General features: G+C 50.3%; 1 protein-coding gene across 2 annotated transcripts in view; it reads right to left on the reverse strand.

Moving 5' to 3' along the window:
• Positions 1-1007: 1007 nt before the first annotated feature.
• Qsox1 (quiescin sulfhydryl oxidase 1) overlaps positions 1008-26207 on the reverse strand; it is a 38020-nt gene continuing 12820 nt past the window's right edge. Inside the window, exons 3-13 of one of the 2 annotated variants that reach the window (XM_021197639.1) lie at positions 21920-21965; positions 21114-21216; positions 18714-18804; positions 13518-13663; positions 11840-11974; positions 9582-9711; positions 6221-6343; positions 5349-5496; positions 4032-4211; positions 2551-2771; positions 1008-1700 (exon numbers count right to left, since the gene is read on the reverse strand). In XM_021197639.1, coding sequence (XP_021053298.1) covers positions 1692-1700; positions 2551-2771; positions 4032-4211; positions 5349-5496; positions 6221-6343; positions 9582-9711; positions 11840-11974; positions 13518-13663; positions 18714-18804; positions 21114-21216; positions 21920-21965 — 1332 coding nt within the window. In that variant the 3' untranslated portion in view covers positions 1008-1691. Of the gene's footprint in view, positions 2772-4031; positions 4212-5348; positions 5497-6220; positions 6344-9581; positions 9712-11839; positions 11975-13517; positions 13664-18713; positions 18805-21113; positions 21217-21919; positions 21966-26207 lie in introns of both variants that reach the window. The other variant, XM_021197637.1, reaches the window with a different exon arrangement.

Consider the following 26207-nt stretch of genomic DNA (forward strand, 5'->3'; position numbering starts at 1 on the left):
GAGCTCACCCTGCCTATCAATCAGAAGGTCTGATTCAGGGCCAAGGGGCTCACTGTGCAGAGGGAAACTCATACCACAGGTCTCAAATAGGGGTCCGCCTCCGTGCTCAGTCCCGTGCTCATCATGGAGCAAGCCTGCAATGGCATTTCCAGGAGAGCCCCAAATCTTAGATTGCCAGGTGATTTGGGCAAGTATGGCTACTGGTACTCTAGGATTGGCTGACAGGAATCTCAACTTGACATTTTGGGAGCAGTCAGGCTATGGGGCTCATTTGGTAAGGAACCCCTGTGGTCTTGGGCTAGTAGGGCACTTCCTTGAACAAAGGCCCTTGGCATCTCTTGCAGGAACCCTGCGTGGCTGTGTGCTGGCCTGTCAGACTCTCAGACCCTCAAGCAGGGTCCAGCAGGGAAGGTCTCTGAGGATGCAGGGTGGGGCTCAGACACCCCAGGAGCCAGGCTGCTAAAGAGGTCAAATGCCCTGCCAGCTGCATCTTCCCCCACCCCAGCTGCCCCCAAGCAGGGGGTGTCCTTGGTGGTCCACCTGCTGCACCCAGAGCTGAGGCCGGCTGAGCAGAGTGAAGATGTCAGAGAAAAGCCCAAAGCTCCCCATAATGAGGTTCATTATCAGCCACTCTGATCCCTGTAAAACCCAGCAGGCTGGATTAGGGGCAAAGTCTAATCCAGGCTGACTCCTGGCTGAGCAGCCAACCCAGGCTGGCGGGACAAGCAAGCCCTGGAGGGAGAGCTCAAGGTGGCAGCTGCAGACACCCTCAGACACCTGCAGACACCCTCAGACACCCGGGGTGGGTCTCAGGGAGGGTGGAGAGCAGGAGGTGGCAGGGCCATCACCAAGGCTTGTCCCCAGTATGTGTGGGGACTCATGGGCTGGGGTGCAGAGTGCTCTGTGGGGGGCTGGATGAGTGCCATTCCTGACCCCAGGAGTGCTCCACCTGCTCAGGTGAGGCTGGAAGCTGTGCATTTGTAGACACAAGGATCAAGTCAAACATGTTCTGCGTGACTTAACAAAAATAATTTTATTCCACATCCCTCCCAAGCCACAGGAGCAGGGGAATGAAACATGTGGGCCGGTCTCTCCACCCCCTCCTGCCTACAGCGGACCCAACCGGCAGAGAGAGGACTGTGCCCACTGCCCTAAACCCAGCACCTTCCACACCCCAAAGTTAGCATTGATTTTAGAGACCAAAGTAAGAGACAAGCGCCCCCGCTCAGAGAGGAGTCTGCCCTCTCCCAGCTAGCCCAGGGCTAAGGCACTACAGACCCCAGCAGTGCCCACCCCCTGCCCCTACCACCAAGCAAGCACTACGCCCCACAGTGCAGCAACTGCCCCCTTCCCAGCCAAACTACACCCTTGCAGCAGAAACCCCAGTGTGAACCTGGTGACCAGGATCCTTTCCTGAGGCTCCCAGACCCATTCTCGAGGCTGAGCCCCACCCACACCTGGGGTGCCGAAGCTGGCAAGGCCAGAGAAGGCCGGAGGGACGCTTTTTCTTCATGTTGAGAAGGAGGGGAGTGGACAGCCTCAGAATGCAGTGAGGGGGTCCACTCCAGCCCACCCGGCCCAGATACTCTCCTCTGGATGAGAAACCTTGGAAACTCTGGACTTGTTTGCCTTAATCTAAGGCCAAGACCAAGCAGGACGCATTGAGACTTCAGCAGGAATGGGGCAGGACTTCACAAGAGCTGAAAAACAGAATTTGGTGCTGAAGCTGGGGCCTGAGACTCCCAGAAGCCCCCTGAGCCCCTGCGTCAGGCTGCTCCTATGCTGGTCAGGTGAGACTGGCACCCTGGTTCTGTTTTGTCTATGGAATCCTCTCTCAGTAGACTCCACGGTTCACTGCAACAACTCATTTTCTTGGACTTGCCACTCTCCTAAGCTAGACAATGGAACAAGGGGTAGAAAGGAAGCAAGGGGGGCAGTGGGCCAAAAATATAAACGCCCATAGACATCAGCAGCTCCTTGTCTGTCCTCTGGCAGGGCAGATCAGGCTGTGGGGTAACTAGCATGGCCCTTCTGGGTTCTCAGCCTGGCCCGGAAGTAGGTGTACATGGCCAGTAAGCCCATGAATGACACGGAGTAGAGCCCCACACAGAGGCTAATGTCCAGGTGGGAAATGCCTCCTCCCAGAACCTGCAGCCACTGGCCTTGGCCCTGTATAGCTGGGGCCTCTGGCTCCCCTTCAAGTATGGGGGCTAGCTGCTTGGGGCTGCGACCCCCTCGCCTGAGCTCTAAAGGGCCTTGGAGGTGGTTCACCTCAGGCAGCAATAAGGCTTCGGTGTCTCTCTTGCTCAAGTGTTGCTGCCCCTGGGCATTCTCCTGCACATCTCTCTGATGCTCTTCCACGCTCTCAGGAGGACCCTGTCCTGGTGAAGCTCCACCCATTCTGAGGCCTGTGTATAGTTCCTGGGGGCCACTTGCTTCAGGCTTCTCAGCTGGTACATCTAGGGCAGTGGCTCCAGGGGACTCTGCAGAAGCTGCCTGCTCATGGCCCAGCACTGAATTTCTGCTCTCCAGTTTTAATGTATCCATTACCAGCTCGGGGGCAGCTTCTGGACTCCCTCTCCGGGCTGTGTGTCTAGATGCAGAAGAGTCTATGACGATGTTTGCTGGGGAGAAGTGAGCCTTGAGAAAGTTGAGGGTGGCACCGAGGTCCCACAAAGGCACCTGTCCGTTGAGTTCATTATGGCAGGCAGCACACAGCTCACGGGGTGGCCACTGCACCTTGGGGAAGTGGGGGTCCTCACTCAGAGCGCCTGGGGAGGGAAGGACACTCAGTTAGCTATAGCATTTACTCTGCCTGGAGCTCACGTTTCTTTTGTTCACAACACCTACTTTTTCATCTGCAAGAAAGGCTCACCAAGTCTTTAAAAGGATGGGAGATGAGAGATACAGAGAAAGAAAACAAAAGCAAAAACAAAACAAAATAAAAGCCATAAAACAAGAGGAGCATGTAGCCAGGCTCAGTGATACAGGTCTGTAATCCCTGCCTCTCAGGAGGATGCTGTAGAAGGATTGAAGGTTCAGGGCCAGTCTGGACGCTTCTGTCTCAAAATAAGAAGACAGAGGAAAATTCGGGGAGATAGCTCAGTAGTAGAGTGTCTGCCTCGCTTGAGCTAGGCCCAAGGTTCCATTCCAAGCACTGCTACAAACCCTGGACAAACTGGCACAGCTCTGGCCTACAGGGTGACCCAGCCTCTGCAGCGTCTGGTGGCAGAGGTGAGGTAAGGGCAGGGGAAGAGGCTGGCAGGGAAGGTAGGCATATGTCTTTTTAAAAGTATTTATTTATTTTATGTATATGAGTACACTGTAGCTATTTTCAGACACACCAGAAGAGGGCATTCGATCCCATCACAGATAGTTGTGAGCCACCATGTGGTTGCTGGGATTTGAACTCAGGACCTCTGGAAGAGCAAGTACCCAGTGCTCTTAACCGCTGAGCCATCTCTCCAGCCTATATGTCTTCTTTTTAAAAGCCACTAGGAGGCTCCAGGACAGGGAACCAAGTGCTAGCTTACAGTACCACCCGCTCCACCCAGCTCCTACTCTTGGAGGGCTGCCTGGGAGGTACACACTACTCTCCAGATGTGTAGTATCCAGTCTAGAGAAGGCTCCCCTCCCAGGCTCTGTGTGCTCCCACTTGCACGGAAAGGTAAACAATGTAAGTAAGGGTAACTATTGACATTGGGGAGGCTCCCCACTCCCCAGCCCACTCTGGTAAGAACTTTCTCTGGGTGTGGAAAACCCATGCTCTCTTTTCCCTGTTAGTCTGATAAGAGGCATGTAGAGGGACTGCAGAGCGGAGGAGCAGGAGAGTGGAGTCCTGGGACCAGCAGGGGAAGGAGCACTAGCACTGAGCACCAGGGTCATTCAGTGTCTCCATCTGCTTCCTCTGCACACAGGGCTAATGAGACTGGACTGGCAGATGTGTGTAAGAAGCATAGAATGCCACTGAAAAAGACAGCCAGTATGGCCCCCATATGCCACCTCCAGCCTTGGAAGTAAGCCCTGCTTACCGGAGAGGCGAGCGTTAACCCTGTTGTGGCTAGTCCAGAGCCAAAGAACTGCATTACTGGGACTTCTCACTTGGTGCATGGACGCTGCAGCCATCTGCTCAAAATGGTTCGCACAGTCACGACAGCCAAAGAAGAACTTAACATAGCTCCTCATGGCTTGGAGGACCTCCTGGCCGTCAGCTGCAGGGAAAAGGAGACACCACAGAAAGGCTCTTCACACTACCAGCCTCTGCTGCTCCATCATGGCTCCCCACAGGCTGCCCCACCCTCCTCCACTCTGCTGTGCTCCCCTGCAAAGTGCCTTACGTTCCAGCCTATGACACAGGCCTAATGCTCCCTTGCCTACTTCTACCCTTTTGGGGGTCACCACAGAGATGGTCCCATTTCTTCCCAAACTCCAAAACTTCAGTTTCCCCTCTCCTCTTCAGTGGGACATTCATGCTCTGTGGCATGACTAGACAGGTGACAGAGGCAGGACACTCATCCCAGCCCCCATCCTCCTCCTCCACCTGCCTGCTTCAGCTCCCCACCCAACTCTCTGGCGGGCCTTGCCTCTCTGGGACCCTCTCAGAAGTCCATCCTCCTCTGGCCTGAATATCTTCTAGTCTGTCTCTATGTCCCCCCTTATTCTCACTCTGACTCCCCATATAGGCTGGTACCAGCAAGGGTCTCTGTTGACTCCCACACTTTTTCTTGAACTGAAACCAGACTCTTCTGAATGTCACCTGCCCATACTTTCTATGGCTTATTTCTCTTCCTGTACCTCAGATACCCTGGGGCTTTCTTCCTGTTGCTTCCACATGTTCCCTCTGCAGATCCAACCCTTTAGAAAGTAACCTCCCTCTATCCCCTAGGAGCTCGCAGGAGCTCTCTCTCTCACGTATCTCTCTGTGTGTGTCTGTGTGTCTGTCTGTCTCAGCTTTGCAACATCAGTGTCTGTACCACTGTGCCACCTCCTGCTCCATCTCCTCTGCCCCCCACTCCAGGTCTAACTGCCCCCACTCCAGGTCTAACTGCCCCCACTCCAGGTCTAACTGCCCCCACTCCAGGTCTAACTGCCCCCACTCCAGGTCTAACTATCCCCACTCCAGGTCTAACTGTCCCCACTCCAGGTCTAACTGCCCTACATCATGGCTCTGTCAGCTCTGCCTCCCTATTCTCACCATCTTCAGAACTGTATTCCTGCAAACACTTCCTTTTCTTTCTGCCTCACTAGTTTCCCACTAATACAGGATCAGTCCAGCTGGCTCCCATGGGGGATAGACAGATGTGACAGACAGACTGAGGCAAAGTACAGTGAGCAGGCTCTAGACTCACCTGGTTCCTGTGGGTGGGCCTCACTGTATCGGTTTGCCTGCACTGTCAGGAAGTGGAAGAGGACCCACAGCGAGCAGGGAAACCCCCGGAAGTGTGGCTCACTGCCCTGGCAGCCGACCCAGTTCACCTTCTCTGTAAGGACAGCATCCTAGAAGGGACACACGTGAACATGAGTGCACAAGCGGTCAAGAGTGGAAACGGGGACAACAAGGGAAGCTTCCAGGAGCCCACGGCACCATGGCAATCTTCTCGGCCAGAAGATTAGCAGATCTGAGAACCCATGGCATAGACCAAGTTCTAGCAAGGTCCCTGGAACCTTGACACTTTATAAACCCACTGGGTCTGTATGTCCCCTGGGTGTGGCTTGTTTCTGCAGACAGCAGAAAGAACAGGTGCCCTGCTGTGGGCCATGCTGGTGAAGCAGGCAAGAGTTAAGACCTCCGGTGTCTTAGATAAATGTGGTGGCTCATGCCCGTAATCTTCACATTTGGGGAGCTGATGCAGGAGGATTGCTGAGTTTCAAGGTCAGTAGCCTTACATACAGAGTAAGACCCTATCTCAAAAATAAGTCTCCACTGCCTCATCCCTCAGAGGTGTTAGTTCCGTTCACTGACAGGTCCTTACAGGGTCTTAGGCTAGAACAGTTATATAATCTCCTAAACTTGCTCTCTTCATCTGCTAAGTGAAAATTCTGATGTATGAGGATTCGATGAGATATTCCATAGGACCCAGTGAAGCAGCTTATTAGTGATAAGTGGAATCACTGAATGCAAACCTCTGGCTAGTGTCACCAAAGATGGAGGCATGAAGTCCTTCCTGTCCCAGAAATGTCGAGGACATGGATAAGGCCTCCACTTGCCTGCTGGACTTACCTCCTTCCTGCTGTCCAGAGCGGCTTTGAAGAAACTGTATGGGATCTTCTTCTTCTGCTGCTTCTGGAGCCAGTTGTTTATGGAATGCAAGAAGTTCTGGACCAAAGGCTGGCCAGGGAAGTACTGTAGGTAGGAACAAGTGGCGATGGGAGTGTAAGAAACAATTTTATAGAGTTTTACAGTGTAACAAAAACCATCAGGTACCAATGTGAATTCATATACTCTATTCTGGACAGAGGAGAAGAAACGCTATGTAGCCTAGGCCCTGTGGGTCTCTCCGATTAAGGCTCAGGCTACCATGCTGACCTAACCACATGCAGCCACTCAGAGGAAGGGCCAAGCGTCACCACTCCCCAGGACTGCTGTGAACGCTGACGGCCCAGCCATGCTTACGTGGTTAAGCATCAGATAACTGAGGAAAACTGCAGCTGTATCTTGGCAGCTGCTTTCTGATGCCCAGAACCCCCTTTATCACCCAGCCTCCTTGGAACAGCAGTTGGGTTCTTCGGAAACAGATACCAGGACCCCCTCCCCACAACAAACATCCTGATAAGCCAGGAAGGAAAAATTGCAGGGACATCTCGATCCATTCTCATAAGAATGAATGATGGAAGAAAGGTCATGCTCTAGGGAAGGGGGTGCACAGTGGCACCACCAGATGGAGGGACCATAAAAAGTCTTTAAATCCCTAACACAGGGCCTAGTGGACCCTTTGGAACCCACCTCCCTTTGGAACACCCATTCCAGCTTGGAGTGCACTCTCCTTTTTTCTTTTGATAAGTAAACTGTTTCTAGCTGTCTGTGTTTCTTGGCTCAGTTCTTTCTTTTGAAAAGACAAAAACCAAAACGAGGAGAAACCTTCATTGGTAATAGGCTAGGCTGGCAAAAGACCTTTCATTTTTTTAGCTCATGGGCCGCCAATACGGACAGGCTAGCCTAGGGCTTAGGGCCAAGATCCAAATCTTGATGGTAACTCCCAAGAGCCTCAGAGGAACATGAAAAGCTACTTTGACAATAAGTCAACTCAAATCTGATTAGTATCAGCACTTTAAAACCACAAGGACTCAAGGGAGGAGGGGATGTGTGCATATGTGCATATGTGTGCATGTGCAAACGCTTGTGGGGGTGGGGTGGGCGAAGGGGACGCAGCAGTGAAGCAGAACAGATAAAACCACAGGAGGAAAGATGAAGGTGAAGAAGACAATGATCTGAGAGACGTGCCGAGAGAAGGAGAAGGAAGACACCAGGAGAAGAATCCTAATATGAGAGAGGTACAGAGGCAGCCCTCCAAGAAGGCATTACTCTCCTTATCAAGCGGCAGGGGCTAGCCAGCCCCCAGAGTGAAGGATGGCCGGAAGGACTCCCTCCTGGTCAGCTCCTGGGAGCTCTGGGCCCACGCGCAGATTTACAACTGAAAGTCAGCACTTCTCTCTGACCTCCGCCTGCCACCCTGACTTGGCACCTTCTTTCTGCCTTCTAAGGCCATGTATCAGAAGCAGGGATGAATTAAAGGGCTCTGGACAGCAAAGGGCAGGGAAACCTCGGTGACCAAACGCCACCCAGTGGCCAGCCCTGGTAGCCGCTTGAATGTGACAAGGCAGGCTGAGGGAGGGAGGGGCCTCTCCACTCCAGGAGTTGTCAGAGGAGAGGATGTTAAAGGAGACCTGGATGTGAAGCTCACCTTCAACAAGGTGATTCCCCACCCCCACCCCTGGGCTGTCAGTTCCTCATCTCTAGAATGATGAGTACCACTCACAGAGTTTAAGAATGGAAAATAAGCAAATACATAGTGTACTGCACTGTGTACTGTACACGCTCTGTCAGCCTGCCAGAGCTTGAGGAAAGGGAGCAGCTTTGATTATTCTTCTCCAGGGAAGAAAGAAGGTCCCCAACAAAGCAGATAGGACATAACAGTCATGCAGACAAAGGTCAGACAGGACCTCTACACCTGGGTCCCAGGTCACTGTGCCCCCACTGTGGGGCATCCTATCTGGCCTTCCTCAGCCCTCTGCTTCAGTACCATGTCTTCTCAGAGACCTGGCTTCTGGCTAAAGAGCCCCTTAGTAGACCCCCATCTCCTGCTCTTGCTGAGGGTCTAGCTGACTGAGAGTGTGTTGTCCAGGCCTTCATCTAACCTGGGTACTTTCTGTCTCCTCTCACATCAGCGTCACACAGCCCTGTCGGGGAGCCAACTAAATACCAGCCTGCTTACAGCTGAACACAGATCCAAGCAGCACAGAGAAAGTACTGCTTCCCAGGACTCCTCTGAAATAGACTGACCTGGGCTTGGGGTATCCTCACTGAGGCCTGCAGAGTTGGGGAGCCACCTAGGAGCTGTCCCTCACTGAGGTGGTAGAAAAACAGTACAAAGGCCTGCTCTGGATTTGCTTCTTCTGAATGTTCAGCAGGGTGTCTGAACCAGGCCTCCTCAGTACTGTGGAGTGCAGGCTGCAGGCCTTTGAAGCAAGGAAGTAGCTCTGCCTTGCCTGCAACATTCCTCACAGGGTCTTCTTTGTATACAGAGACACAGGCCACCAAGCCAAGAGGGACAGAATGGTGGCAAAATGGGCGAGATCTGGAGGTTCCCCCATCCCCACTGGGAAGAGCAGGCTCAGACCAGCTGGGACCAAGGGAGGCTGAGTCAGCAGGCAGGCCCAGGGGACAGGCAGTCCTGACTCAGCAGCAAAGCAGGGCAGGGCTGCCCATGGACGGGAAGGCAGAGTCGGGAGGCCAGGGAATGACAGCTCAAGACAATGCCTCAAGTCTGCTCCTGCTGGCTATCTTAGGGCAAACTTCGTGAGCCCCTGGGCCTTATATGGTAGTGACACAACTCTGCAAAGCAGGCAAAAAGACTAAATTCTTGTTAGACATCAGGTCCTTAACAACCAAAAGCTTTACTCTGAGAAGTAGCCACCTTTCAGGGAGTACAGTGCAGGGCTAATGCTAGGGATCTGGGTTAGCCTGAGGAGAAAAACCGCAGAGCAGAAAGTGCCCCTCTTCACTCTGGTGGTCCTAGGTCCTATCTCCCAGTCATCATGGCAGGGAGTTAGACACCACAGTCTGGGGCTTAAGTGAGGTGAAGAACTTGGGTCAGCAGGCAGAGTAAGTCACCAAATGACTGAGGATAGTTCCAGGTATTGGATATATGGCCCAGTGGGTCTCCCTCTACTCTATAGGATGGGTGGTCTCTGGCCATGTGGAGCTGGCACAGGACACGGCTGTAAGGGGAGGGCAGAAGCCTAGGGGGGTCTGGGTCTGACCTGAGTTCTCAAGGAAGGGACTGATTTGGAGTCTGCTCTCCAGGGATGCACACTAATCACACATGAGCTCCAGAGACGAAGCAAGCTGGGACCCTGCTCACCTTGGCCAATACTGCCACAAACTTTTTCAGGGCCACCAGGCGCTGTCCCTCCAGCACTGAGAACTTCCCCACTTCTACACGCAAGATGTAGTGTAGTGCAGACTCCAGGTCGGCCATGTAGATCTTGGAGCTGAGGTTTAAGAAGAAGTGGAAAGAAAAGAAGCGTTAGCCTCAGAGCAAGCACTAAAGGAACAGAGCGAGGGAGCATTGTTGACGTCACAGTAATGCGTAGCATGTGGCTCTGACAGCGGTTTGCTGAGTACCCTGGGCGAATCATTTCTGTAGACCTCAACCCTTCATCTATGTAACAGGCAGAGCATACTGCTTATAGGTAGGTTGCTAGGAGGACTGACTGAAAACAGAGAACCCAGCTTGCTGCAGGAGGGTGGGGCCAGAGTCAGCTCCTCCTGTAACTCACTAATCAGGCTCAGTCTGTTCTGAGCAAAGACCCTTGGGGCAGACACACAGGCTCTGGGAAAGCTAGGCTCTCTGTGAAAGTGGAAGGTCAAGAGGTTAGTTGCCCACTGAGGCTAGGCACTGGGATGGTGGAGAGACAGTCAAGGAAACACACTGCCTAGTTCTTTCAGGGCTCATATGCACACTGCTTCTAGACCCTGTGAGGTCTTACACCTCTCCAGTCAGCTGGACCATCCTTGCCCACTATGTATTCATGGGGGCAGCTCAGGTACTGCTAGTTTTGTTTTTTTTTTTTTGAGCTTAGGCACTTCCTAGTCTCTGGGTGACCTGCCTGTCTGCGGCTACACTGGCTGCAGGTGCACTCCATCAGCTTTTACACGGTGCTAGTGACTTCACTCAAGGCTCCTCCTTGCACAAGTACTCTGCCCACTGAGCTGCGTCCCAGGCAGCCAGCGTCACCTCCTAAGTCTCTCTCCTTTCTTTCCACTGTACTTCCACCCAAAAAGTCCCTGTGCGAGGACACGAGATCCTTCCTGGCCCTTTCTCCCAGCTGTCTGCACATCCCCCACTCAGAGAGTCAGGACTGAGCTGCCTGGTCAGACATCTTTGCTTAGTGTGTAGCTGGGTACTGGAGCAAGAGGTCTACAGCTCCATCCCCATGCAGGACATCAGGATGCTCACTAGGAAACCAAAGCCCAGAGCCTCATAACATGCGGTTCTTCCACACCTGTAACTGTGCACAGTGACAAGGACCACCTGAAAATGGAGTGAGCTCCCTGACCAGCCGTTCAGGTGAAACTGTGTGACTTCCTAGGCGGGATGCTTCGAGGAACCATAATGTGTATAAGCAGAGACTGCTTCTGTCCTGCAGGGTCAGCTAAGGCGACCATCACGGTTAGCTCAGCAACTGCCTACATTACCCTTATGCAAAGGTGTTGGGCTTCTTTCTGTTCTAAGCAAAAATCCCTAACGGCAGGAAAACAGTGCGTGCACACGCATATGTACACACACACACACAGCTCTAGAGAAGCTGGCCCTCTGTGGGAGTGAAAGACTCTAAGGCTGGGAACTGGGACAGCAGAGGGCACGGGGGCATCAAGGGCAGCAGCTTGTCTTTCTCTCAAAGCTAAGGTGCACGGCTGCCAGCCCTCAGGTCTCACACCCAACTTGACAGATCTGAACCCATGGTGCCTAGGACATGCCTGGCACTGAAGAAACAATGCTTAGGGCAGAAGTTAGTGTAGAAGGTACCCAGTGATCCGCCACATAGACTCTACTTGCCATTCCCCCAACCCCCTTTCCCTTTCTCTCATTCTCTCTTGCTCTCTCACTACGAAGCTGAGACTGGCCTGGAACTCACAGTCTTGCTGCTGGGGCCTCCCAAGTACTGGCATACAAGTGTGCGGAACCACATCTAGCTTCTACTTGCTTTTTGAGTAAAGTTAAGCTTACGTAACATGGACACTAGCCAGCACGCCTTCTATTATAAAGGACAATGTGGAATGCTGGTTGGTAAATACACATTTGGCACTAGGGTCCTGGCACAAAGATGGGAGAGCCCACATCAAGATTTTTGAGCATGGTCAGCAGTTAGGGATTCCCCAAGGGACAAGTGTATATCAGTGTGCTACTCATCGAGATATACTAGGTCTCAGAGAGCTTTTGTCTAGTGCGCTCAAGTCCTGGGTTGGGTTCCCAGCAGCACAGAGATAACAAAAGGAAGCAAACAGACCCCAAGGTCAGCCTTGAAGGGACAGAGGTAGGTTATCCTATGACAGGAACGGAGATGAGTAAGGCAGTACTCATGAAGGGGATGTATGAGGAGAACTGGGTGGCCTTACCGGTCTGCAAACTTCCACACTGTGGGTGCTATCTTATCAGCAGTAACTGGGGTAGCCGTGGTTGGGGGAGCATCCCTGGTCAGTCCAGGAAGTCCCCGAAGGTAGGATGTATAGAAAGACCTGGACTCCACCAGCCTGAAAGAGAGCAAATGGAAGTGCTAAAGACAAAGGAAAAAAAATCCCATAGCTAACCAATGTCAGGAGGGGAAATAGGTGGCTCCTCCCACAGAAAGGTGCAGTAAGAAACATTTCAACTTGGTCTCATGTTGTCTTTGGTACCCTGGGCCTCACTTTGACTTGTCCATTCACTGTCCATGGTATAGAAACCCTCTTTTCCACCAGACAGATACGGAACCCCTATCTGGAAAAACAACTGGGCCTGAGAATTACTCAGTGTGCCTTCTGGCTCCAGGCAAGGCCATGGTCTACAGAGACTGAGGCAGGTAACCACTGGGAACACCATCCATTTTGCTACAGAGAACTGGGGATGCAGTCAACCTTAGCTGTGCAAGCCCGGGGTTTGGTCCCCAGCACCACAGAGAAAAACAACAAAACAAAGACCACCAGCTTCTGCCCATGACAGGAATGGCTGGGTGTGACTGGTCTCAAGGCAGCCACCCTGCCACAAGCTTGTTCCAAGACATCACAAGGGAACATCAGCAGGTGACATCACAAGTTGACATTACTTCCCATGGAAGTCAAAGAGCTGATGTATGATTTTATACATAATAACAGAGAGCCAGGTTTGCCCAAACACTCCCTGATTTCTCTTTCCTAATATAGGAGTCTTGAAGGCAGGAGCTATCTCCTCCAAAAGGTTTAGCCAAGATAAGCATCAGTGACAGGGCGTCCCGTGGGAGCTAGCGTCAGGAAGCATGGTTTCCCTGCTCTGCCATCCGGGCTCAGTGTCTATCAGTGAGCAGATGGCTGAGGAGCAGCATCGTCACAAACAATTTTCCCCTCCATCAACTCCAAGCCAGGAAACAATGCCTCTTCTTCCTCTAGGACTGGCACTCTCTGGGCTTGCCTGGGATCTCCACTTCCAGGCCTTGTGAACATCATGCTTCCTGACTCTGGCTGGTCGGCCTCAGGGGCACCGGAGGACCAGGACAGGGACAGGGTGAGGGGGCTGCCTAGCCCAGCCTCCGTGTAGGGTGGTACTAACAGCCCCAAGAAGTAGATTTCTGGGTACCTACGGTAGCCTTGATTTCCTTGGCCCCCCAAATTTCTGACTGTAGGGCCAGGCTGACATCAATCATCTGCCTGAGGAGGTAGGGTACCAAGGCACCAGCTGGTGCCATTTAACAGGCCATTCAGCAGCAGGACGCTGACAGCAGCTGAGGCTGCTTGATTGTTTTCTCCTGACATTTTGGAGCAGACTATTGTCTGGCTCCTAATGAACTTTTCTGCAATTAGAAAAGCAGAGGGAGGGAAGGTCCAGCACATCTGAGTCCTCACCAGGCCAGCACCCGTCAACGCAGGGCTCTGTGCACAGAGGTGTGGGATAACATAGCCAGGGCATGGTGTGGATGGCTTCAGAGCTCAGGGCCGGCAGAGGCAGGAACCCTGAGCTGCAAGGTCGGAGGTCTTGTCTCACACATCTGCTTCTCCTACCTGCCTGCTCTTTCTAGTGACCTTTCTGGCAGGAAGAGTGACTGGGCAGGGATGTCAAACTCACACAGGCACTCGGGAGACAGAGCCATTCCGAAGCAGCAGGTAGCAAGATGGGAAGTCAGTGACGCCAAACTTGCTCACCACATCGCTCTCTGTATTCAAGACCCTGCGCACTGCCACAGCATGGTACTGGGACAGGTCCAGAGTTACCTGTAGAAGACAGTAGGGTGTGGAGGAGCTTACCTAGTGGGCAGAGGGAGCCTGAGTACTGGCCTGGGGCTGGGTAGGCACCAGGTAGCAGCTATGTTCTATCTAGACTTGAAACCTCGAAGAGCAGACCACTGTGACAACGTTCATACAACCCTCAGGTTACAACTACCAAGGCAAGGGGCCTTGGAACTGTTCAGATCACACACTTTGTGTATCCTATTTGAGTACCAACAGAATATGGTAAAGTATGGTAAAAATGTGGTTTTGTTTTTAATCTTTCTGTTTTGTATGTATTTATGTATGTTTTTATGTATGATTGCTCCTTCTACATGTATGCTGCATGCCAGAAAGGGCATGAGATCCCATTATAATGGGAGTGAGCTGCCATGTGGTTGCTGGGATTTGAACTCAGGACCTCTGGAAGAGCAGTCAGTGCTCTTAACTTGTGATCCACTTCACCAGTCCCTTTATTCTTTTATGTATGTGTGTGTGTGTGCGTGCACACACACACACAAACACACACACACATCTCTCCTAGATCATAAAAAAATACATTGGTCAGACAGACACAACCATTTTTATGTGTTCTATTGTGTATCAGAATGGCACATTTAATCTCCAGAACAACACCGAGACAGAAGCCCTTGTTAGGGCCTTGATACCATGGATTCATGGCTGCAGCAGGTGAGTCCTGACCCAAAAGGCCCAATCTTTCCTGGACACAACTGCCTTGCCTACAGAATGATAATGATGACAACAGTAACAAACACAAGTCTTCGAGGCCGTTTTGGGGAGACACTGATAACATTTACTAAAATGGTTGTAAAATAGTGGCCAGGACATGGAAGACATCTATGTTATTCATTAAAAATATATAACTTGGGCTGAGGAGATGGAACCATAGATAAAGTGCTTCCTTGCAAATGTGAGAACTGGTTTCAGATGCCCAGAACTCAGGAGGTGAGAGCACACATCTGCAATCCCTGCATGCCTATGGTGAACTGCACACATCTGCAATCCCTACATGCCTATGGTGAACTGCACACATCTGCAATCCCTGCNATGGTGAACTGCACACATCTGCAATCCCTGCATGCCTATGGTGAACTGCACACATCTGCAATCCCTACATGCCTATGGTGAACTGCACACATCTGTCATCCCTACATGTCTATGGTGAACTGCACACATCTGTCATCCCAGCATGCCTATGGTAAACTGCACACATCTGCAATCCCTGCATGCCTATGGTGAACTGCACACATCTGTCATCCCAGCATGCCTATGGTAAACTGCACACATCTGCAATCCCTGCACGCCTATGGTGAACTGCACACATCTGCCATCCCAGCATGCCTATGGTAAACTGCACACATCTGCAATCCCTGCATGCCTATGGTGAACTGCACACATCTGTCATCCCTACATGCCTATGGTGAACTGCACACATCTGCCATCCCAGCATGCCTATGGTGAACTGCACACATCTGTCATCCCAGCATGCCTATGGTAAACTGCACACATCTGCAATCCCAGCATGCCTATGGTGAACTGCACACATCTGTCATCCCAGCATGCCTATGGTAAACTGCACACATCTGCCATCCCAGCATGCCTATGGTGAACTGCACACATCTGTCATCCCAGCATGCCTATGGTGAACTGCACACATCTGCAATCCCTGCATGCCTATGGTGAACTGCACCCATCTGCCATCCCTGCATGCCTATGGTGAACGGCACACATCTGTCATCCCAGCATGCCTATGGTAAACTGCACACATCTGCAATCCCTGCATGCCTATGGTGAATTAGGAGGCGACAACAGGAGAATCTCTAGAAGCATGCAGGCCAGCTAGCCAGGCATACACAGTTGTGAGCAAGAGATCCTGTCTCAAATAAAGCAGAAGGTAAGGACTGACATCTGAGGTTGTCTCCTGACCTACACATGTGCACTGTGGTCACTGAAAACACACACACACACACACACACACACACACACACACACCACATTTACATGGAAAAAAGTTGCTTGGGTATGGTGGTACCCACCAGATATCACAGCATTTAGGCAAGAGAGCTGTAAGTTCAGGGCATGTGGTGGTCACCAGTTGGTACCAGGGAGCAGGGGATGCTCTGGCAGACCCGACCATGCTTCGTGTTGGATGAATGTGGACTTTTGGACTTTCAATTAGGAAAGCAGTTGAACTTTAAACAGCTTAGTGGGCGATCCTAGTAAGAGCAGGTAGGGCAGTGGTGCTGAGACCAATGTAGATAGTGCTGGCCAAGTTCAAGAGGTTTCAGAGAAGTAAGTGTCCTAGAGACCATTCTTGGGATATTTTGGTGAAGAATGTGGCCATGTTCTGCCCTTGTCCATCTGCCTAGGATTTTTGATCCTAGTTTTGGATTAATGACGTTGGCAAAGGAGATTTCAAGACAGCCTCATATTGATTCTGCCATGTGGTTGTTAGCAGTCACTCTTATGCAGATCAATAATGAAAAAGGAGCAAGCTGAGCAAAAAAAAAAAAATTACAAAATACAAAATGTACACTTTGAGAAGAAAAGAAGCACCGGGGGTAGAACAGAGCTAAGTCCCGGGCTCAGAGACAAAAGTCTAAAGAAGGGCTAAATGGAATTAAGGGAGTGGGTACTTCAGTGCAAAACCTGCCCAGCTGAGCATGCAGGAACCACTGGAGACAGAAAGCTGATGCAGACGGAATGGGACAAGGGGCCAAGTTCCAGGCCCAGCATGCAGCAGGTCTGCAGCTTCTGGTTCTGGCTTCAGAGTCAAGGATGCAGGAAGTGGGCTGTAGAATCTCCCTTCTCTCTACAGCTAAGGAAAGCTGCTGAGGCCAGGTGTGTGTCAGCTGCTGAGGCCAGGTGTGTGTCAGCTGCTGAGGCCAGGTGTGTGTCAGCTGCTGAGGCCAGGTGTGTGTCAGGTGCTGAGGCCAGGTGTGTGTCAGCTGCTGAGGCCAGGTGTGTGTCAGCTGCTGAGGTCAGGTGTGTGTCAGCTGCTGAGGCCAGGTGTGTGTCAGGAGTGCTCCTGTATGGAGGCCCAGAAAGGCCACTGTGTAAACTGTGAAAGTGAAGTCTGGATCCCATTGGAGACCCTAAGATGTTGGAGATGCCAGAGTTGTGGGATAGCTGTCGAAGAGCACTCTGACATCAGACATGGAGATAAAGCATTTGGAGTTGGCCGAGCTGGTTTGTGTCTTGCTTTGGTCTGGTGTTTCTTCACAATGCTTCCTTTCTCTCTTTTAGAATGGTAACATATACCCCGTGCATGCTAGCAGTACATGATCTGCCTTTCGATTTTGGCTTTACAGGGGTTACAGTTAGGAGATTGCAGGAGTCTCAGAAGAGACGTTGAACTTTGGACTTTAAGCAGTGTTGAGACTATGAAAGACTACGGGGACTTTAGAAGTTGGACTAAATGCATTTTGCCTTATGATATGGCTACAAGCCTAAGGGGGGGGGCAGGGAATGTAATGGAATGTGGTGGTTGAAATGAGAATGACCCCCCCCATAGGTTCATATATTTAAATTCTTAGAAAGTGGCTCTATTTGAAAGGACTAGGAGGTATAGCCTTGTTGGAGGACACGTGTCACTGGGGGTGGGATTTGAGATTTCAAAAGTTCAAGCCAGGACCAATGGTTCTCTCTTTCTACTGCCTGTGGATTTCAATATAGAATTCTTAGCTACTTCTCCAGCACCATGACTGCCTGCACTCGGCCATGCTCTCTACCATGATGACAGTGGACCTCTGAGACTGTAAGCCAGACTTAGTGAAATGCTTTTGCTTCCCGCCTCCCCTTTAAAATCTAAGAGTTGCTGTAGCCTTGGTGTCTCTTCATTGCAATAGAACAGTGACTAAGATAGCCAGTTTCAGCTACCTGGTGAGTTAGAGGCCTGCTTGCATTATGTGGAACTTTATCTCAACAAAACCAAATCAGACTAAATCTTATCTGTAAAGAGAACAGATAGCGATAGTAAACGGAATCCTACTCTGTGGCTGAGGAAGAGAGGTGTAGAACTAGACCCTGTTGTGTGAGGGGAGGGAAGAACCGACTCCAATCAGCATCTGTCAATCACCTGTGTTTGACCTTGGAACATGTAACAAGCATGGGCACACCAAATCACCTGTAGCAAGTCCATGAGCAGCAGCACAATGGCTGCTATCTACAGCGAGCCAAGAGGTGAATCTTTATAAAGCACTTACTACATGCTGGCCACTGATCTAGCTTTTTATTTTTATTTTTATTTTTAAGATTTATTTATTTTTATTTATATGGGTACACTGTAGCTGTCTTCAAACACACCAGAAGAGGGCATCAGATCCCATTACAGATGGTTGTGAGCCACCATGTGGTTGCTGGGAATTGAACTCAGGACCTCTGGAAGAGCAGCCAGTGCTCTTAACTGCTGAGCCATCTCTCCAGCCCTGATCCAGCTTTTAAAATAAATTGTCTTAAATAAATTCTAATATGAATAAGCATAACTACTTCTATCCAATAGCTAGAAATAAGGCTCAGACCAAAGACATTCTTTAAACTGATGGAGAAGTGCAGCCTTCACTGTTGGTCAGGGATCCAGCTTCCTCACAAGGGACCAGGCTTCTCATGTGTCTGCTTCCCTCGTTTTTTTGTTTTTTGTTTTTTGTTTTTTTTTTTTTTAAACCCCAATTCTATGCAGTTAGGGCAGTGAAAGAACAACACAGGTTTTGAGTCAGTCAGCACTGGTCTACATTAATAGCTGTGTGATCCTAAACATTTTACACCGCTCTTTTAAGTTTAGAGATTAGCAGCAATGTGTTGGTATCTAGTCATAGACTCAGTAAATAGCAGGTGTTACTTTTTAGTTTCAGAGAGAAAGGTAAGAGCAGGTCTCAAAGTTTAAAATGGAAAGGAACCCCTACACTTCCCATGTGTCCCACCAGGGGTCAGGCAGAGCCTGGCTAATAAATGTACAGGGATCAGCTGCCTGCATTGGTCTGAACCAGGCTCCCTCCCGGGGTCTCTTCTGAGAGTCAGAAACGCTGGGGCAGCTCACCTCTCTACCCAGGTAGGAGTCTTCCCTTTCAAAGACCAGGGCCAGGTACTCTGCTTTATTTCTTGTAAAGAATTCGTCGATATCCTTCAGCCTGTAAGAGATAAATGGGGTCACTTGTTCTCCATAGCCTGTGGAAATGAGGTTAAGACTCCTCCCAGTGATGCATCACTTCCAGTGTAGCATGTCTCCCATAACCCTGTGGCCTCCCTCTGCCAGCCCACCAATGGAAGGAAAGCAAACCCTTAGGTCTCAGAGGATGCGACTCATGCTACCTCACGCTGCTTTATTCAACCCACGTTGGGTTTATTGTTTTATATTTTTCTTTCTGTCCCTTTTGTGAGTCAGGAGTAAACGGGAAGAAGGCTGGGAAAGAGAAGTGGTGGGGAGGGATGCTTGCAGCCCAGCTGTCTCCACGTTCCGGGGAAGGCCCAGGCTGACTGAAGATGCTTTTACTGGTTCCCTAAGAGACCAGTGATTAGAACCCATCAAGTGCAAGCCCTGATCCACAGCAAACCATGGCCAGTGGGAGAGCTGCATGTTCCGCTCTGCACAGGAACAAAAAGGGAAGAAGTGAACTAGAGTCCTGGGTGCAGGAACCTTTTAGCTCAAGGTGAGGAGAGTGAGGCCCAGTTTTCTTGGGTAGAAATAATTAAGAAGGCAAATTCTACCTCTTAACCAGAGAACTAACCTACAGATTGTTTTAAATACTCAGTGAATACTGTGTCTCTCCCAGAATGTTAAGGAGGGCAGCTGAGAAGGCACACAGGTCGGGGAGTCTGCATCTTTCTCTTATCCTGGTGGCTCACTTCCCCACACTTAACCCAAGACATGTAGCAAATGCCTCCAAACAGAAAGAGTGCATTATGTCAATGCCATAACCCAGCCTGGTGGCAGTATGGGTAGATATGACAGACGAGTGGGGATTAAGGCGAGCCTTTGGTGGATAAAAGAGGTTCTGCAGCTACCTAACATCAGCCTCTTGGGTGGCATTAGGTGGCCAGTCTCTCTGGCCACATCCTCATACCTACCCGAGGCTGGCAGAGGAGCAAGTCCTCAGCCTTCTGGAAGAGGCAGCTTAAGTTTCAGCACGTGTGTCTGCCTATATTCTTCCTAAGGGGCATCAAAAGGAGCACTTAGAGACAGGTTGACAGATTCGGTCACTTTGTCTCTCTTGAGGCCCCCAAGGCTGAAGACACATTATAGTGTGTGTGTGTGTGTGTGTGTGTGTGAGAGAGAGAGAGAGAGAGAGAGAGAGAGAGAGTGAGCGAGCGAGAGAGAGAGAGANGAGAGAGAGAGAGAGAGAGAGAGAGAGAGAGAGAGAGAGAACGCATGAGACAGAGACATAGCCAGGAGGAAATGTAAAGAGAAAAGCACCAGGGTCCAGGCTAAGCAGCTCATCCTAGATGGATGACATTATAGCATGGACAGGAACTGTCCCCACAAAGGCTCATGCGCTGAAGGCTTTAGCCCATGCTGGTGGACCCAATCGTCAAGAGCTGACTGGCTCATGAGGGGTCTGACTTATAATCAGACTACCCAGCCTATGGATTGCTAGTCAATGGCCAAATCTGGTGGGCCCTAGCTGGAGTAAGTATACAACTGGGTACATGCCCCTGGATGTCCCTGGGGGCTGTACTGTTCTGAACTCTCTCTACTTTTTGAAGTGAGCAGCTTCTGTCATATGCTCTGGCTGCCATGATATTCTGTATAATCTCAGATTCCAACTGACTGGTCCCACCAAATTTGGGTTGAAACCTCTAAAATAATGAGGCCAAATAAACCTTTCTTTCTCTAAATTGTTTCTCAGGTATTTGTTAAAGCAGAGAAAAAAGGAAACCAACAACCACCAGAGAGAAAGTCAGTTGTAGAACCCCGACCTACATTAGGAGTGTACGCTTGGCCTAGGGTCTCTGTGAGGACCTCTAGGAAGATAAGGAATTTGGAAAGATAATAAAGGAGTCACTGGGAAGCTGATTAACACAGGTTGACCAGTTGTCCAAAATCAGTTTACTAGCAGGACTTTACTCTTCTGAATGTCCTAGCCTTTTCTTCCTGGTGGTATCGATCTCCTCTGCCCTCTCATCTGTCAGTGGCCTCACCTGGACTAGGCCAGAGAAAACCTCCTACACCCACAAACACTCCTGAGGGCAGCCAGAGGAAGCAGCAGCAAGTACACTCTGGAGAAGCCCCTCACATACTTTTCCTTCCATCCAGAAGGCCACAGTGCTCCTCAACACCTGAAGCAGAAAGGAGTCACCTGTGGCTACTCTAAGGTATGTCTGCCACACTGAGTATCTACCCCACAGGAAGAATGAACGTGGGTCCTCTGCCCTGTGGTTCCCAACACCTTCTCCATGCTTGAGCCTCATGCCACACTAAGCCTGCCCCAAACCAAAATACTTGGCAGGTTCCAGAGGTGGACAGGCTGGGGGCCATGTGTCACGGTGGGACTCCAGAGCATCGATGAGCCTCATACGCAGCGTCTGCACATTAGCGCCAGCACCTATAAACGAAAACAGGAAGAGGGCATCAGGACAGAGCAGACCTCAGCATCCTTGCCAGTTTCAGTCACAAACAAGGGTCCTCACACCAATTCCAAGAAAAAGCACATGCCAGCCCTTTCCTGAGAAGTGATGAGGTGAGGGCTGCATGGCTTGAAGACTAGCGGGAGACCCATCTCTGCACACAGCTACTGACCACTGTTTAGTGAGCATCAGTGAAAAGCCACTCATGGCTTTCTTTCTTTGAAGACGAAAGTGACTCCTTGGCCAATGTTAGCTTTCCATGTGCTGATCTGCCTTCACTCCTTTTTCTGGAAAAGGGACTCTGAGACTGGTGTCCTGAGGGAGAACTTCCCAGTCCATCACGGCACACAGCCAGGGGTCAAGGATGCTGAGGGCAGAGAGGGCTCCCTCAGAACTGGCCGCAGGTTTGTTCTTTGAAATCAACCTCATTTTGCCATAACAGCTATTCTGGGAACCTGGTGCCCCACCCTCAGACCTAGGACTTTGGATGGGGCACATCTGAAGGGCTACTCAAATGGGCTTTCCTGAGACGTCTGCCAGGCTCTCTGAGAAGACATATGGGAAAACCCAAACAGACTTCACTTGGAGATCCCTCTTCACCCTGTAGGAACCCAGGTAAACCAGAAGAGCTGGAGAAGATGCTGGCAATGCCAACATAACAGCCGGAGTCAGAGCACCCACCTGGCAGTGTCGCTCCAGAACCATTCTTGGTAAAGGCCTGAAAAAACTGAGAACAGACAAGAGTGAGTGGTCAGTGGTGGCACTTAAGCTGCTTAGCGACAACTTCTCCTTCTTGAGCCTCACTTTCTTCCCCTGACAGCAGGGAGGCTTCGTTCTGTGATGCCTCTCTAGTGTTCTGACATTCAATTCTTCCCCAATGCTTAAAGCACCCTTAGAACCTGGAGGCAGCAGCTCAGCAACTTAACTAGAGACCCAATGCCTGGCATCTGCACATAGTTCCTGGAAGCTGTCAAGTGAACCGTGAAGTCACTGGTGGTCTCCATGCAGACCGTCTGAAGAAGGAAATGACTCCTCGGCCAGTGTTGGCTGCCCGTGTGCCTATCTGCCCTTGTTCTATGTCCTGGACAGGGGCTCTATGACTGGTATCTTCTCAGTGAGAACTCACTGCCTGCCCATCATGGCACTCAGCCAAAGGTCAAGGATCCAGGACAGGTCCTACTGAGCGGTAGACTTGAGCCTACAAAACCAGGACTGTAGCACACATTAGCCTCTTTCAACATCACGGTGTACTCTTTCCCAAGTGTGTGACATCCCAGGCCTAGTGTGTCACTAGGGGGAGAGGTGAGTAGGAACACTGGGCAACACCTTACAACCCGGGCTTCTGGCCAAGGGGCAAGATAGCTGCAGGCCTCTTACCCGTGCCCTCCTACCCTGAGAGAGAATGTCGGTTGTCCTGGGAGACAAGTTGTCTGCAGAAGAGCCTGAAGGCTTCTTCTTTTTGCTAGCAGGAACACTTTTTGCAAGTTTAGTCCTCTATCTCCAACAGCACAGCCTCAGCTTTATCCCAAGCAGCTGATTGGGTCAAGGCCATAGGGTCTGGCAGAACGGGGTTCAAGACCTGGCTTTGATGTTTTTGTTGTGGCCTTTGAAAATCTTTCTGCTTCTCTAAACCTCAGTATGCTAATCTCTTAAATGAGATATAAAATTATATATATATATATATATATATATATATACATATATATATAAAATGATATCATATATAAAGTGGTACCACCAGCCTAGAATTGTTATAAGATTCAATAATCAAAAACTGAGAGTAATTAAGGCACAGGAGCCAGTACATATAAAAACTGACTCATTAAACGTCAATTCCATCACTATCACTCCCTCCTATACACACCCCTTCAGCACCATGAAATACTGACCAGCTAGGACTGGTCTGTTCCATTCGTGTGTAGGCAGGAAGGGAAAATTCACAAGAGAAACAGACCACAGTGGCCGGCCATCCCTACCTGTGATTGGCTGCTTCCTATCACCTCACTGCCTTCCTCCTGCTCTCTACTCCACTCTTTTTTCAAAATATGAATGCAATACTTTATTCATGAATAAAAGCAGCTCATTTACATATGTCACAATGCGCCCATGTCCTTGACAGTTACTGGACAAATCTGGACCTAGTAAAATTATTATTCTAATACTTGTAAACTGATGACAAATTTCCTGAATTGTGACATGAAGTGAGGACATGGGTCTCTAAGAATCTCTATGGACAGACACTGCTGCTCAGAGGCAGGGTGGTCTGCTCAGTGTGCGACAGCTGCTGTGCTCCCTCTGGACAGGGAGGACAGACTTCAGCTCACTGCTACACCTCTCATACCGTGGACCAACCTTCGGTGGTGTGCCTTTCTCAGAGCTATGGAGAACAACATGGTGCCTCTCCTTCATCAGCTATCAGGCTGCCCAAGTCCTTGTCTTAAAAGGTGTTGGCCTCCCCCCAACAAAAGGCCTCTCCTTGAGCCTAAATTTCAAAGCTCTAATCTATTGCAGAAACTCAAGAGTCCCGCACGAGCCCCGCCCACAGACTGCACGGCTAAAGGAGTTCTGGGCCATTATCAACCTTCTCGGTGTTCAGAAGCTTCCAGTTTCCTTCTGGGATGGTATCACCCTCTGAGAATGTGGCTCCCATACCTCGTGGACTTTGGAGTTGTTTTTCCTACCAATTAGTATCTTTCTCATTAAATGCTTTTTCTACCAGCCCCTTTCCTAGGCTAGAGAGCTCCTAAGCCTCCTCACGTAAACTGTAAAAGACAGAAGGGAGGAAGCACAGGTCTAGAGAGACACCTCCTTTCTTCAGTCTCTGCACTTCCTGTTTCCCTGCACTGACAAACGTCTCTTCTGCTCCGCAGACATCTCTGCCCTGCCTCTGAGCCCACCACTCCGCTAAAATCATCCGACAGAACCGAGTGGTGATTCTCTCTAGCTGTCCCAAGCTGTCTTTCAGGTGCTTCTCCTGCTCTTGGCAGTAGCTGCTCTCCACCTCCCTGCCTGGCTTTTATTTTGTTTTCATATACATGTTCTTGAAGCTCTCTCTTTTCTTTTCCATGTAGCCACCCTCCCTGCTTTGCTGCACAGACCAGCTTCTGTTAGCCCTTGTCCTGACTTCACCCTGTGCCACTATCACTAATTCCCATCTGCTGCTCTTAGACTCTCCTGCTGCTCCACATCAGAGCAGATCATTCTGTGTTTAAGGCGCCCTTACAGGCACCACCAGGAGGAAAGGACTCTGTTTATACTTTCAAATGAATGAATGAATGAATGAATGAATGAATAACAAACCTACTGCTCTCTGTTACCAAGTCATTCACTTTGTCCAACACATTTACTATCTGAGCCTTGTGTCTCTGGTACTCTCCTGTCCTAACTTCCGGTTCCATCTGCTAAACTCCACAGAGGTGTGAGGGCCCCATGCCCACACACCAATGCTGAGTGAACCCTCCTTCAACCTCCATCTGCACCTGTGCCTTACCTCACCCAGTAACCAGTCCTCCTCCCTGCTGCCCACACTGGCTTTGCCCTTAGCTACAACCCCCATCCAGTTATCTGGCGAGTTCTGCAACTCCGCCTTGGGGATAACTCTTCAACAGCCCAGGGCCAACAGGTGAAAACTGAGGTCCTGCTCTATTACAGTAGCTCCTGTTTGCTTTCTCTGCATGGGTCAGGAATGTCAGTCCTCAGCCGGGGAGGTAGCTCAATAGGCAAAGGAGCCTGCTGCCAATTTGAAAGCCCAAATTCAATCCCGCGGTCCTAGATGGTATATGGAGAGAACTGACTCCTGAAAGTTCCTCTGACCTCCAAATACACACACACACACACACACACACACACACACACACACACACACACTGAAAATAAAAGAAATACTATTCTCTCAATCTGTTCTTCAACTGTCTTGCCACTATGTTTCCTTCCCTAAGGCATAATTACGGGATTCCTCTTCAGCTCTGCACGGTCGATGAGTAGGATCCAAACTCAATACATTCAAGGCCTTCCTTTCAAGAACTGAACCTAAACTGACCTGCCACCATTCCACACACTCCTACTACAGTGAACTTCAACCTGAACATCCCATGCAGTAACTACTGTGGTGGTTTGAATAAGAAGGCCCCAGAGGCTCCTATGTCTGAATGCCTAGTCACCAGAGAGGGGCGCTGTTTGAGAAGGATTAGGAGGTGTGGCTTTGTTGGAGTATGTGTGGCCTTTTTGGAGAAAGTATGTCACTGGGGGTGGGCTTTGAAGTTTCAAAAGCCCAAATCAGGCCCAGTGTCTGTCTGTCTGCTTGCCTGCCCCACTCTCTTTCTCTGCCGGCAGATCAGGATGTAGCTCACAACTCCTTTCCAGCATCATGCCTACCTACATGCCACCATGCTCCCCACAGTGATGATAATGGACTAACCTTTCGAAACTGTAAGCAAGCCCCCAACTAAATGCTTTCTCTTATAAGAGTTGCCTTGGTCATGGTGTCTCTTCACCACAATAGAGCAGTGACTAAGACAGCCACCCACCTGACTGACTTGGGCAGTTCTCACGGCTTATACATTGCTGTAAGCCCCGCTGTGCCTGGTATCGATGGTGTCTAGCACACTTAGCAGCTTAGCAGACCTCTGTCCAATCCAGCAGTGATAGCCCTTTCATCATCTTGAAGGCTCAAATGGAAATCTAGTCAGGGCACATTTCTGTCCTCAGGAAAATGTATTCTCATTAAGTCAGTCATGGAGGTGTGTGCCATCTGAGGTCAATTACCCTGGAGAAAAATCAACAGAGCATCCAGGACAGAGTCTTTTCTCTGAGAGCAGGCAGCAGTCTCATTAACAGTCAGTCTCTCTCTGTCTCTCTGTCTCTGTCTCTTTGTCTCTGTTTCTCTCTCTGTCTCTCTGTCTCTGTCTCTGTCTCTCTCTCTCTCTCTCTCTGTCTCTCTCTCTCTTCCCTTATTTTATGTGTATATATG

Source organism: Mus pahari, chromosome 5, assembly GCF_900095145.1.
Source record: "Mus pahari chromosome 5, PAHARI_EIJ_v1.1, whole genome shotgun sequence".
NCBI classification, from domain to species: domain Eukaryota; kingdom Metazoa; phylum Chordata; class Mammalia; order Rodentia; family Muridae; genus Mus; species Mus pahari.